This window comes from Amblyomma americanum, chromosome 3 (assembly GCF_052857255.1).
Source record: "Amblyomma americanum isolate KBUSLIRL-KWMA chromosome 3, ASM5285725v1, whole genome shotgun sequence".
NCBI lineage: Eukaryota > Metazoa > Arthropoda > Arachnida > Ixodida > Ixodidae > Amblyomma > Amblyomma americanum.
Genome location: NC_135499.1, coordinates 162709060 through 162723552, shown reverse-complemented (window position 1 = coordinate 162723552; position 14493 = coordinate 162709060). Strand labels below are relative to the sequence as shown.

At 42.6% G+C, this 14493-nt stretch overlaps 1 protein-coding gene across 1 annotated transcript in view; it reads right to left on the bottom strand.

The window, feature by feature from the left end:
- Window positions 1-13491, bottom strand: part of LOC144125315 (uncharacterized) — a 30713-nt gene extending 17222 nt beyond the window's left edge. Inside the window, exons 1-5 of the mRNA XM_077658580.1 lie at window positions 13310-13491; window positions 12571-12665; window positions 9457-9533; window positions 8447-8519; window positions 4736-4878 (exon numbers count right to left, since the gene is read on the bottom strand). Coding sequence (XP_077514706.1) covers window positions 4736-4878; window positions 8447-8519; window positions 9457-9533; window positions 12571-12665; window positions 13310-13381 — 460 coding nt within the window. The 5' untranslated portion in view covers window positions 13382-13491. The remainder of the gene's footprint in view (window positions 1-4735; window positions 4879-8446; window positions 8520-9456; window positions 9534-12570; window positions 12666-13309) is intronic.
- Between the last annotated feature and the right edge of the window lie 1002 nt (window positions 13492-14493).

Below are 14493 nucleotides of genomic sequence, written 5' to 3'. Positions count from 1 at the left end.
TTACATATGTATAAATAAATAAATAAACTGCGATAACCCATCATATTATCATAGCTGCTATACTTGAACACATTTTTAGTGATATAGTATTTTGGTCACAAATCTTAAGCTTTTAATTACAAATGACAGCATGATGAACTATTAGACACTGTTTATGTAAACTCTATTCTTAATCCTTTTAAAACAATCCATGAACTATTAGGCCCTGTTTGTGTAAACTTTATTCTTAATCCTTTTAAAACAATCCATTTAAACAACGAGAACCTGCAACGATAACAGTGCCTAATGTTGGTGCAATTTTTGAACTGAGAGTCGAGAAGAGTGAAAGATTTCTCCCTGAAAAAGTGGCCCCCCTCCCAGTTTCCCCGATATACTTAAGAGCTGCTTGTAGAAGTGCTACTGCTATTAGTAAAAAGTAACATAAGCTAAATGATAGAGCCCTGTTACTGAAACCCTGTTACTAAAACCACCAGTAAGAATGCCCTCTATGTAAACCACAGCCACCATCGTCATACAGATACACTTCAAACGCTACACTTGTTTTTAATGCATTAGCTCTGATAACATCGCCTTATCTATTAACTGTGGCATCACTGCTACATCTGTCGCTGCAGCCCAGCGACAAAGCACGTTTTTTTTTTTCAATGCACGCTCTTCTCTTTGAAATGGCTTTCTCTACTGACTGTGACCATTCCGACTGCAGAACTGATCAACTCATTAAATAAACCCATGGCCCAACCTGCTGTCAGGAGAACGATTGCACACCCTCTTTTAGAGCACATCTTTGACTCAACTTGCTGTATACCTCTTTCTCTGGCACCGAATTTAGTTCATTTTTATAACCTTGTGTAATGTATGCCCACTGATCATGCTTAGTGCTTCTGGAATTTCCTTTTTTGGTTTTTTCCCTCTTATTATTGTTTCATTTTGCTTTTCTTTTCCATAAGCTATACTAACTACTATGCAGCCATTTTCATAAACCTCATGCAATGTCTCCAGGCCCATGAGAACACAATAAGTGAAATGAAACTATAATTTAGATGGGACATCACACATACTGATGCACTAACGATACAAAAAAGTGCTTGAGGTAAGGTTTTACTATTGAGCCCTAAGGAAGCTAAAAAGAGATGCTACACTACTTCAGTTCGATACTACAATGCAAAATAAATGATTTACTGAGGCGACTTGAATATCCCCACTACAGAAAAAGCTCGTTAATTTGAACTGCAAGGAAATGGCAATGCATTTCTAATTAATCAAAGTTGAAACTAACGAAAGTGAACACAAAATGCAGGTCACAGCGATCGGGAACCAGCCGGGAAGTGAGATTACCCTATTTTACCGCTCTAAAAAATTCTGTGATCACTATGTTTTTTCCTGGAAGGCAATGGCCAACAATTTCTATACTAAAGACTGAACATAGCAGAAGGCCCCCTCTATGCCTTCAAAACTGAAAAGGTGGGCAGTGCTCAGTGTGTACCAACTTGCTCAATGAAGGGACCCATCAGAGCCGCAAAAGTTGTGTGGCTACCTATGAGCATAGTCGCAAGTACCGTGGTCACAAGGCTGAAGTGCTGCTGCTGCCGCTTAATTTTGAACAAAACGGTTCTGGAACCTCCACGACTTGCAAATTCACACTTGCGAGTTGCGGAGGTTGCATAACCGTTAAAAAGTGAAGTCACTGAATGGTTGCACATTACTCTTCTGGCCCAAGTTGCAAATCACAAAACCAATGAACATGTCTTTTGGCATTATCTCACTTCGATAACAGCACGGTGTAGGCTTCACACATGGTTTCAACCTTCTGTTGAAGCATTTTGGCACTGTAATTAGTGCAGACGGGACAACATTTCTAAATCACTACACCATGACGAACAGTGTAGGCTTAACTTGAGGCGACTGATGCCATTGCCGCTGCAACTAATCGCATGGTAATATGATGCAGAGGGCACTGGAAAGCCGAGACCTGGGCACGATATAGTTTCTTGCATGACCATGGTTTTGTAAATGCTAGTGATGCTACGACATGCTTGGCACGCTATACCTAAGAAGTGGTCATGCCATTGATCATTCAACAACAAAAGCTAACATGGCAGCCTTCAAGATCCCCCGCTACAAGCAACAGTTGCGTGCAAAATTTGGCAGTCACAGATAATTGCTGCTGCAATGCTACCGCTGAACATGAAGAGAAGTCCTCCCTGACACCGCCTCTACCCATCCGCATGTTTTCTACGGCCTCACACACCGGTTTTACCATCTCCACATCTTCACCAAAGAGGAAGAGGATCTTTGTGGGTGCATTGCTCGGTTTGCTGTATACCAACATGCGACGATGCGCAGTTTGAATTATCAATGGCAGAACCAATTCGCACTCGAATTAGCAGGCTATGTTAAACACAGACTCAAATGAAGTGCGGAAAAACAAAGTCGTCAGTTCAAATTATCAAGAAATTTGAATTCATAAAGTCTGAATTAACGAGCTTTCACTGTATTGCTGCCCGCCACCTCTGCTGAAAAATAAATGCTTTTGCATTATTTAATACAATACTACAAAATTTCTTGAAGGCAACCTCTTGGCGGAAGTGATGAAGCACCGCAGATACTTTGCACAGGCATAGAGGACACAGCAGTATGACGGCAATTTTGCGCAGGAAGCGGTGAAGCAGGCTGCCGGCAAAGGAAATTCCCAGTGGGAAGTGGAAGAATGGGCTGCTGCTTCAATGGGGAACTTGCTCTCGGAAGTAATGGGACAGTCTGCTGATGCAAGAGACTGTTTCCTCCCTCAAGAGAGGGAGCGCATGTATGTTCACTGATCATGGAAACCGGAAGCCGTGAGGAGAAGAATGCAGGTTTATCCCAATCAGAACTGCCTTGTCTGCCCGGAATTCTCGATATGGTTTCATCAATGCCCCAACTGTCTTCCTCGGAGGACGAATCGTACAAAGCTGGAGAAAAAGGGAAAAGATGGATACAGCTAAATATTCTTTTTATTATGCCACTTTCAGTGCAGTATCCAATGTAACTCAGTTGACTCCCTTCGTTATAAACTACTACCTACAGCTGAGCTGTATCTATAGGGCCCTTTGCTTTCTACTTGAAAATGCCGCCAAACATAGTGCAAAAGATTATGCGCATTCAAGAGTATAATGCTGTGGGAGACACATCAGAACTAGTGATGTCTGATAGTTATCCTAGAGCACTGTTATGGGTTAATTATTGTTTTAATTTCTCCATAACCTTAAATTGTCGTCTATACCTTCGTTTAATGTGAGAGATCAGAACTCATGTACTGCCAGGGCATCCTTTTAGCACCTTTGTTAGGCACTACCTATGCTAACGACGTACTGCTCCAGGGATGTGAGGAGGAGCATGAGAGGTAGAAGAAAGCCAGAAAGGTTTTCCAAGGTTGCTTTGCATTTAAATTGGCCAAGATTTTGAATACGTGTTTTTGCAGTGTGCAAACAAAGAAAGGCAGCTCTAGCAGAGACACGGAGGTGTTGCACAAGGGTACGGTAATAATCACAGTAAACAACAGACAAAAAGATATATCTGATTTGGTCAACAATTTCTTTTGGCATCAGAAATTACTATATTTGTTGACAAAAATTATGAGCAAAAAGTATCCCGCATTTTATGCACTACGCAAAAACAAGTGCTGGTAGTCAATTATCTTTGCTGGAAAAATTAAATCTGAAAAAAAAAACACAAATAATGAACTTTTGTTGAATAATTTGCAGCAGAACCTGAACTTTACATATAGTACATGATTTTTATTACCCAACTTAAAAAGAATAAAACACGAAAACAAAGCATCACATAAATCCATGGCTACGGTTGATTACTTATGTGTGTGATCTACCATTAGCCTGAGGAAATTTTTTTCTACTGAATTCAACCACGTCACCACTGTAACAGAGAAGCGAGAAACGCATGGCAGCTCTGGTAGCTCCATCCCCGGAAAGTTTGTTCGAAATCATCAATTTACCCATCAACAACACAATTTTTTGCAGGTAAAAGTTGAGGCTACATTTGCATTTACATTCTTACAACATTTTTGCATTGCATAGTTTTCATCTCCTGTATTATAGCTGTGCAGTGAAAAATATGAGAATAATAAAACCTGCCAATTCCACACCATAGCAGAATTTATGCTGCACTCAAAATTCAGATGCAACAATGAAGCTCATTTAATTTTACTATAATTATTCTTGCCATGAAAGAATTAGATGCACAAAAATTCGTAGCTTATTAGACCTTTAGTAGCACTGTAAGTGCTCTAAACACTGTCTCTTTTATGACATCCTAAGATAGCACCTGTTTTTGCTAGCCTCTCATGCATTTCAACGTGCTTAGATTACATGTTTAACACAGGTGTTCCAATTTTGTAAACTAACAGGTATAATGGTTTTCAACTGTGCAAGTCCTTCCTCCCTCCATCCTACTATTTCAGACACAAGCTAAAAGAGTCTGCTGTATTTTTTGCCTTTTGGTAACTTATAATCTACTCTGCAGAGTGTTTTGCCTCTCGCATTCCTTTCTGTAATACCCTTGGGTAGGAAAGTGTGAAAGTGTGTGAAATAAAGAAATTAATAAATAATAAGCAAGAAAGCAAGCCAGCAAGCAAGCCAGCAAGCAAGCAAGCAAGCAGGCAAAGCAAGCAAAGAAGAAAATGCTACACCATGACCTTGGTGACGTGTCACCCACAAATTTCAGACAAGGAAGTGCTGCTCACCTGAAGAAGTGGAGGCCTGGTTGAACATGGGACACTCTCGGTCAGTGTTGATGTGTCCCCAGTTGTGGCACCTGATGCAGCGAACGTTGCGCACAGGAATCCCAAATGGCTGGTCCCGAATTTCCTTGTTGTCCTTGGCAAAGCTGAAAGAGTGACAAAACTTAAACATTCGCTAGGCTACCAGCAAAAAGCAGTGACATTCGACCTGCTTTCTTTTGTGTGCAGCTAAATGCCTGATGGAAATTGAGCTGCTGCCTTCTGCTAATGAAGTGCCCAAGATCATTCATATGGTTACAGTACGCAGTCGTAAGATGAAAAGGGCATCGTTCTGTCTCTGTGCTCGCGACGACGGAATTGACGGAAGTGCTGGAGTCGGCTGCTTCGTGTCTCCCTGTATGCAGACCGTGAAACCTCTTGTTACAAACAATTCCTTATTCATAACAACACTGCTAAAAATAAAAACAAGAAACAATAATACCCCAAGCATTTAACATGAACATCACTTCTACATTAATTTGCGCCTTTTCAGATCAATGACAATTTGTAGTAAGAATACTATTTTTTTTTGCGGATGCTTCTCCAATTCTTATAACAGCATTCAAACGGTCTGCTCAAATCAAAATTACACCAGCAACAGTGCGGCACAAATATACAGGCATGTTACTGCATCAAGAGGTATAAATTAAAATCATTCACAATGGCATGCCCCCCATCAACTCTGTACTCACCACCAGAGCCTGTTGCCAACAATGATGTTCTCTAAAATACACAATTTTTCAACTCGCCAAGCCAACCATAATTACGCCTGATGGCAACATGGAACTGCAAGCACTGCTGCAATACAGCTTGTTGTAAGTTGAACTTTTTTTATGGTCATTTACAGTATGACTTGTGACCTGCATTATGGATTTGGTCTTAGCATCAAAACTGAATATCATTTGCAATCAAACCTTGTTAAAGCTAACAGGTAAAAAAATTGTAAAATAAAGCAATATAGCAGAAATTTTAATATAAGATTTCATCAGAAACGCATGCAAGAGCAGGGCAATTTAGTCAGTGATGAGATGACAACTCAGGCAATCTTTATTAGAGAAATGGAGATACCATTTACCAAGTTTTAGCGATGTTTTGAAGGCACTTGCGGCAACTCCAGAGGCCGCGAAAAACCGAGTGCCAGTAAGATTGGCTTCCTGGTATGGCATTGTGAACGCACAACAGCGGCAGGTTAAGCACCAGCTAGAGTGGTTTTTCCGTATTATACCCCTGTCGCGTGGAAAGCAGTTTATTAGAGCAGGATTGCTACTGCAAGGCTATAATTGTCCACACTACTGCTCCCAGGGTACTGTCGATGTGAGCAAGAGATGCCAACGTGTGACCCTTGGATGACGGCAGCAACTTTTTTGCAAGTCATTGCTGTCTAAAATCAGTACACATCCCCAAAACACTTCACCTCTAACGTGCTTGAACCAACCAATGACCCTTCGTGGTGTATGCATTGCGTACCCACCTGGCACACAGAGGGCCTGGGTTTGAACTGCAATGCCGGCAAATTTCTTTTTTCGAATGGTCATTTTCGTGCAGACATGCTCTGCCGACAGGATCTGCAGACAGGCCCTGTGTGACCATTTTTGTGCGCACACGCTCTGCCGACAGGTCCTGTACATGCCACTCATGAGACAGGAAATTCTTTCGCATTAACAATCTGAAGAATGGAGTTGCTCCTGGCTTTGATGATAACAAGGCATGCCCCTTGAAACACAGCCTACTATATGTTCCTTTAACCCACAACATTAATTTTATGTTAGAGACTAACATATTTCCGGACAAGCTTAAGGTACCTCGTGCATGAAGCGGTGATAATGCGATAATTACAGGCCAATTTCTGTACTTCCAGTTCTGTCCAAACTCTGAGACTTGTTACCACACAGCTGACAAGTTTTCTTCATAAGTACAACATAATATCTGTTGATTTCACAAAAATCAGTGAACTGAAGAGGCGCTACTGAATATAAAACATGAAATACTCAATAATATACTAAACAAATTGTTTACAATAGGGCTCTTCCTCGACCAAGCTTTCAATTCTGTTAATTACGAGGTACACTAGGCTAAACTTTATAACTATCGTATATGTAGAGTAGCACTATGATGCATAATTATCTTACAAACAGGTACCACTATGTTCTACTCAACAATGGTGTATCGCTAAGGCTAAACATAACCAATGGTGTTCTGCAGGGGTCTATACTTGGACCAATATTTATTTAATCTTTATAAAAATGACTTATAAGATAGATATACTCAATTCCTCTCACCTAATTATACATGCTGATGATGCTAATGTGCTATTGAAGTTCATAAATTTTTCGGGCTGTTCGATTATTCGGACCATTTTCTGGCTCCCGCCTAGTCCGATAAATTGGTCGGCGACTATAAGCGTGTTTCTGTCAGCATAATATTCCGACTATATAGTGGGGGGTGGCTTTTCACTACCATTTTCGGTAAGACAAAAAAATTCTGTGTTACAAACGAGTATATATGATATCCATTTAAACCAACATAATGATTTCATACGCAAGCACAAGTTTATGCCTCATGCTAGAAGAAAGACCTCACACATCTCCTGATATGTTTCTCAGTAACACATGCTTGCATGAATGCAAAATTCAAAACGATAGGGACATAAAGTTTTTTGTTATGTGTTCTTTCTTTTGATCACCACACATGTATCCCCACATAAAAGTTGCTAGTGCCATGTAAAAAATTTATAACTGAATGTCTTCTATCATGTAGTTTCGGGTTTGGTTCCAGCAGCCGGTTGCTATGATATTACAAAATTGTGACGTATCAACTGCTTGTTCCCTAATGGAACCTAATGAATAATGAAACAGAAGAAGGAAAAGTTTCACTGAAATGTGACTGCTTGGAAAAATATGCACACAGTCATCCATTAGGAATGATGACATACGAAGAGTGCTCAACAAGTTCCGTTTCTGCGGCTGTAACTTTTCATCAAGGTTGGAATTGATAGATGTTACAGTCTAATGAAAGTTTGGAATGCCTGTTTTCTGAACAGTGCATAAATTATTAATACACTCCCCACTAGTAGCAATGTCAATGTAAAAGAATGAGGGTGTCTGTTCCCAATACCAATGGCTCACTGAGAGCACCTTAATATGGTGTTCAGGTTTGATGTGGTATAACGTCCCACAGTGATCCAGGCACAGGCTTAAGTGACTTAGCACCTTAATAAAGGGTAAGCGCTTTATGTCCAATGAGGATGTCACCAATGCAGCAAGCTGTTCCAGGTATCCAAAACTGACTGTCATTTTTCTATGACAGTATAGAGGGACTAGTGCACCAGAGGTGGAAGTGCTTCGTTGCTGTTGGGGGCTATAATTAAGAAATTATGGGCACTTGGCAAGGATGACATTCTGAACATTTATTTTAATGTAACAACTTCAATTTTGCCACTAAGTAAGAAACTTGCATCTCAGCAGGAATACTTCTTAATCCCAGGAAGAAAAATTTTGCTTCCAGAAGTTATCACCACTGGAAGCAGTACAATCTCGACAAAACAGATGCACAAACATTATGACATAACCTTCACACTTCCCTGACGTATGAGCCTATTCATGTGATGTAACAAAAATATTGAAGATGGCCATCCTATCCACAAGAGTACATCGTGGCAATCCAACATATACTCACTCTTCTCGGGGGGCATTGTATTTGCGCTGCCATTCAAACTTGAACTCCGGTTCATCATCTTCCTTTTGGTGTTCTGTATTAAAGCAAAGGAAAAGGAGCTGGTTGAAGTTATGATTAATGAAAAATTACACAAAAATGCCCACCAAAGGTTCATATTGTCTAGCTGGGTTTAACAACAGCTAGATATAAGGATGGGAGAGCCAAGGCAGAGAGGTGAGAATTGAAAATTCCCTCTGATAAAATGGCAGCAGGTGGCACTAGGCAGAAGCAGTTAGAGCTGAATAGGAAAAAACGGTAAGACATAACTATTGCTGACAATGAAGTAGTCATATTGAAATGAAGCATGGCATTGCATAACTATTGCTGACAATGAAGTAGTCATATTGAAATGAAGCATGGCATTGCATAACTATTGCTGACAATGAAGTAGTCATATTGAAATGAAGCATGGCATTGCAGGACCTAAGTTCTATAGTGCACAGATCCGTGCTTTTTTTGTTCTTTGACAAAGTCTCTACAGTTGTGCAGAACAGACCTATTTTTAGATTCCTTGATTTGCTAGTTGTAAAGGTACACTGCAACTGGATCAGTAATGGTCGCGACAGAAGGTTCTCAGGCAATATACGAGTGACCTCCTTAGAGAGGTGGTCATGCTACTGGCCAAATACATTAAAGAATGCATGAGTTCTGGCTGTTAGCAACACCATGCCTTGAATAACCGACTTTTAAAGATTCAATTTTCCAAATATCCAAAGCATTTCTCCTGAATTCTTGTCTTAAGTTAACCGAGATTTAATAAGGGCAGAAAACCATGTAAGATAGCATAAGTGACATCATGTTGAAAACCTCTCGGAAGGTGCAATAAAAGCTATAGCTCAGCAGCTATGTTAAACGGAAGGCCCACTTTTACATAAAATTTTTAATAAAAACAGCCAGTAGAGTGACCACCTTGATCCACTCGTACCCAAATGCACCTTTCCTGCAAACCTGCAACAAATAACACAGCTCACCTCTTTTGACACCTGGTGGAGCTTCATACATAAAATTGAGTGACAGTTTTTCTTTGCTTTCTTTGCTGACAAGAGACCTGAAAAAAAAAAAAAGAACACGAGCAACAATGTAAGGATCTCGTGACAAAAAAAATTGGCGGTGGTTTAGCTCTGGTTAAACCTGGAGTGACGCGATAGCTACAGCTGGTTGAGTGAAACTTGGTCACGTGAACAACCACGTGACCAACCACGTGACCAACCACGTGATCAGCCACAGCGCCGCGCTGCCGGCAGCTGCTCCGCACCACGTGACCAACCACGTGACAGTGTGGCGGCGCAGCCACAGGGTGGCAGCACCGCCACGCTGAAGGCTCGATATGCTGCCGTAATGCAGCTATCGCTACAAAAACAGATGAACAAGAGTAAACACGAAACAAGCGTACAGGTAAATGCAATTGTTTATAGAGCACAGGAGTTGTGAACAAAAACTTCCTCATAGCCTGTGTCTAATGTCTATCTATAACAGCTGCAAGCACATGCATGCATTCACAGAAGCAAGACTGCACTTCTAAATTCCTATGTGCATGTGTTGGAAAAATAGTGAGGTCTTCTTTCCAAGGGCCCAACAGACCTATCCCAGCCTACCACACCATCGCATGTTTTTCTGGTATGATTAGAGGAAACTGGTTCAGAAGTGAAAGTGGGTGATTTTTCCCATTGGACAATGCCCGTTTAATGTCACAGTATTTAAGCCAGGGAGAAGTCTGAAGTCTATATGCTGTAGACATAGATTGACAAAACAGTACACTTGCTAACGACTGTGGCCATATTGTTACGTGGCGGCCAGCCTAAGAAATACACGATGATCGATGGGAATGAGATGATGATTTAATGGCTGCTGGCCTAGCGCGAGTGCTCCTGCCCACGCCACTGCACAGTTCGTCGCCTTCTTCGTCACACTACTCGGGGCCACCGAACGATCGTCCCGATCGGTGACACAGAGACGCGCGAAATGATTACGGGCTTAAGAGGATGGTCGAACAGGAACGAGAAAGAGGTGAGGTGCTGGCCGCCACGATGAATGAGATGGCTCAATGATTCCTGGTCTTGAAGCTTCCGAGCCGCAGGCCGCCAAGAGCCGACGGTCGAGGCCCCAGGACGCGCCGAACGGCCTGGGCAGGGGAATGGTGTCTTCAGATGTAAGCGGCGTCTCGGGTCAGTGGGGTCGATAGGTCAGGTCCTTGCGTCGGGTTCAGTTCGTCGTGTTGAGTGGTCTAGGCGGGGGGGAACAACGGCGAGGTCGGTTCGGGTCTGAAAGGCTGGGGCATGGCCGAGCGACGCAGGCCAAGAGCTCACGGCTGACGACCACAGCTGACGAAGGACACCGAAGCTCCACGGACCAGGATGTCGATGGTACCCCGCAAGCTCCACCAAATGTTACGTGGTGGCCAGCCGAAGAAACAGACACTATGATCGATGGCAATGAGATGATTTAATGGCTGCTGGCCTAGCGCTAGCGCTCCTGCCCGCGCCACTGCACAGTTCGTCGTCTTCTTCGTCACAATATCATAGGAGGCAAAAAAAAGGTGCTGTAGCTTTTTTCAATCACACTGCATCAGAAGGGGCCGACAATGGCCGACCTCTCAAAACTTAATTCTCCTGCACCATTACTTTCCAATTCTCTCGACGACCTGTCAATTTTGCCTCCAACTACCCTTGAATTGCCTAGGCGAAATGTGTGAGATGATCCTTTATACTCCCAGAGACCTTCACCTCCTCTGATTCAACCCTTGACTTAAGACAATTTTTAAACTGCAGCAGTTCAAGTTTGTCATTTTCTGTCCTGAGAAGTTGCCCTGTCTTCTGCTCCTGCTTGCATGCCATCTTTGACCGCACGCAAAACATTTGACTTGCAGACTTCAGAAGCCTGCCTCAGTGCAGTGTGCTATAATCTCGCAGTTATGTAAGCACATGCAAACAGCCTCGAACTGAGATGTGTACTGTATAAGTCATACACTCAATTGCAGACTTCGAAATTCAGTTCAATGCTGCAAAATCTTTTTGATTTTCCACAGCTCCTGTGAATGATCTGGCTACCATTGTCACTAGGTGCATTGTTCAATTATAACATGGTGTACACATTCAACGAGCAACCCAAATGGGCATCTCACTGGAAATGTGAACAAGCCTTGTTAAGTTGCTGACAATTCATTAAACAGTGTGCAGTAAGATACTATCACTAAAAAAGGCGGCAATGAATGTAGTGTGAAAAGCGTACCAACAAGGGCATGAGAAATGGAATAACTACACCACAATTGTAGCAATGAACCCCCTCTTAAACACGACAATGAACATTTTGATAGATTTAGTAAGAGAGAATTTTTTTCAATGCAGCACCACAACAAATGATAGCTGTCACAAAAACATTAGGTTTCCTGTCGAACAACTTGCTTTTGGCTTTGTTACACAGTAAGCCCTCATTTTATAGGAGTCATCAGGATGGAAGTACAAAGCATAACAAAGAGCATTTTGATAAAACATAGAGCACTTAAGCCACCTGGACTGATGAGCTAAATGAGCTCCAAAACTGCATGAGCACTCAGACCGGACACTGAAGTTAACAGATGTTTGTTAAAGATAACAAACAGATGTCTGTCATTATGCAGGAAAAAAATATATGCTACCAGCAGCCCAGAAACAAATTATGCTCTGCTGGCTCCTCACTTGCTCCTAAAAGAATATCAGACATCTGTTAAATACTATGCACTGTGTGAATCCTTATTTACTAATAGCAGAAAACTCCTGCTCTCTCCACTAAGAGTTGTTGTACAAAGCAAACAGCCAAACACAGTGAAGTCCGTGTCACAAAACAGACACCTTAAATGATCATAGTTACTCTGCCACGAGTACCCCTTCAGACAACTAGTGCTATGTTTACTGCGAACAGACTAAATGAGTTGCATTACAGTACCCATGCCATATGATACTGGGCAACTCTGTCCAACGCTTTTAGGGGATCTTACAGCAAGCCAGCTGCTGGTTTTAGGAACGAACCTGGGTTTGTTCGAATGAAAACACAAACTTGTAAGTTGGAACAATGTCAGATTCAGAAGCACATTATTTCACAAAGTTTACCTGTTGTTATACAGATCCTGCTCTTTTTCGTACTGCAACTTCAGCTCCTCTTGCTTCCTCTTTTCGTTCTCAGTCCTCTGCTCCGCCATCCATGCCTGCGCGGACAGAAAAACAAACACATTGAAGCTGTTGCACGGCACATGAACAGGAAGCAGCTCGGTTACGAAGATGGACACAAAGGCGCGGCATGCCCTAGTCAACTGCGCTGCGCTCTTAAACTAATGACAGAAAATGTGCTTAGCTGACATATATGAAGTGGCTTATAATCACAGCATATAATCTCGCAAAACTACGTTGTTTATAACCGTTATGAAAGATACCAGATAGGATTCCTTCGCAATCGCAAAGCTCTCTCATCAACACTGTGTAGAAACATCGAAGCAGAAAAATACCCTCAGAATAACTAAAGGGAAAATAGCAACACTGCCAACAAATCTTAAGACCGAATATGCACGCCTACTGCTGACAGTAGTCAGTACAATTACAAGGGACACATCATTTCTACTTCGTAGTTTTCGCAAGTCCGTGAGGGATCAAGGGGTTTGTCAACGCCTAGATCGCTGGCGCGTTGTGATCGGACTCAGAATTATAAAAAAATGCAATGTTCATGGATATCGCTGAAGTAAGCGAGCGATGAAAAAAGGCTCAAAGCACATTTTCAACACAGAGAACACAATCGGGCCAGCGCCAAGCAGCAAATGGAGGCACACAACGTATTAACAAGCAGCAGTATTCTTACCCGTTTGATGTTGTCCCGTGAAGCCGGATGGAACGGCTTCTTGCACATGTAATTGTTGTATCCTTTCCCCATGGTGAAGGATTCGTTCAACAAACTAGAACACAACTTACGCTTGCCGACTATCCACGCACTAACGACGCCATCAACGTTACTTGTTACTAGTTGGAATCATAGAAGAATAAACACAGTATGCTCCCTAGACGTACAAGCTAATACTAGCTTTTTTGATGGTGATGATAGTGGCAGAATGGTCGTGGGCGCTACCTTGCCGCACGTGAACTTGCCATGGTTTGGTTTTTAGGGGAAGAAAATGGCGCAGTATCTTCCGTAAGGGAAGGGATAAAGGAGGGAGTGAAAGAAGAAAGGAAGAAAGAGGCCGTAGTGGAGAGCTCCGGAAAAAAAAAGAAATTTGGAGGACGCTTAAGCTTCGCCTTTAAGAGCAGGACGCGACAGCGTGTTGTAGCATTGCCAAGGAATCCACGGAATGCCATTGTCCTTCGGTGCGACCCCTTGCCCGGACAATTTAAGAAAAAGAAACATATCTTGGTGGACACCAGAACCGCGCCGTAAGGCAAGGAAAGTGAAAAAAAAATTTTTAAGGAAAGGATGCATTTCACATATCTCGGTGGACACCCGAACCGGGCCGTAAGGAAAGGAAATTGAAATGAAAATTGGTTTTAAGGAAAGGAAATGACGACTGTCTCATAATTCTCGCTGGACACCCGTACCGCACCGTAAGGGAAGGAAAATCGCTTCCCCTTACGGCGCGGTTCAGGTGTCCACCGAGATGCGCCATTTTCGCTTATGGCCAGACGCCGACGACACCGGTTTTTCTGCGGCACGAGCTCCTTAACGCTGTCGCGTAAAAATTGGCAGTGGCTTAGCTCGGCTATGCCAGGATATGCGCAGCGAAAGCTAAGGCATAGCTTGGTTAGCCTTGGTTAATCTTTAATGTAAGTCCAGGTTAGTCCGGCTGTAGCTAAGACGACTCCGGCTGCTGTCGCTGCTGCTAGCGGTCGAGACATCTGACGTTAAACGTGCCCGTCCCGCGGCGACATATTCATGGTGTTTAGCCAGTCGTTCGGCGTGTTGTTCCTCTGTTTCCTGGGCGATTCGTCTCCTCTTCATCTCGTTCCGATGTCGATTCCAGGCCTCCTTCTGCTTAGCAGACTTGTCGCCGTCCA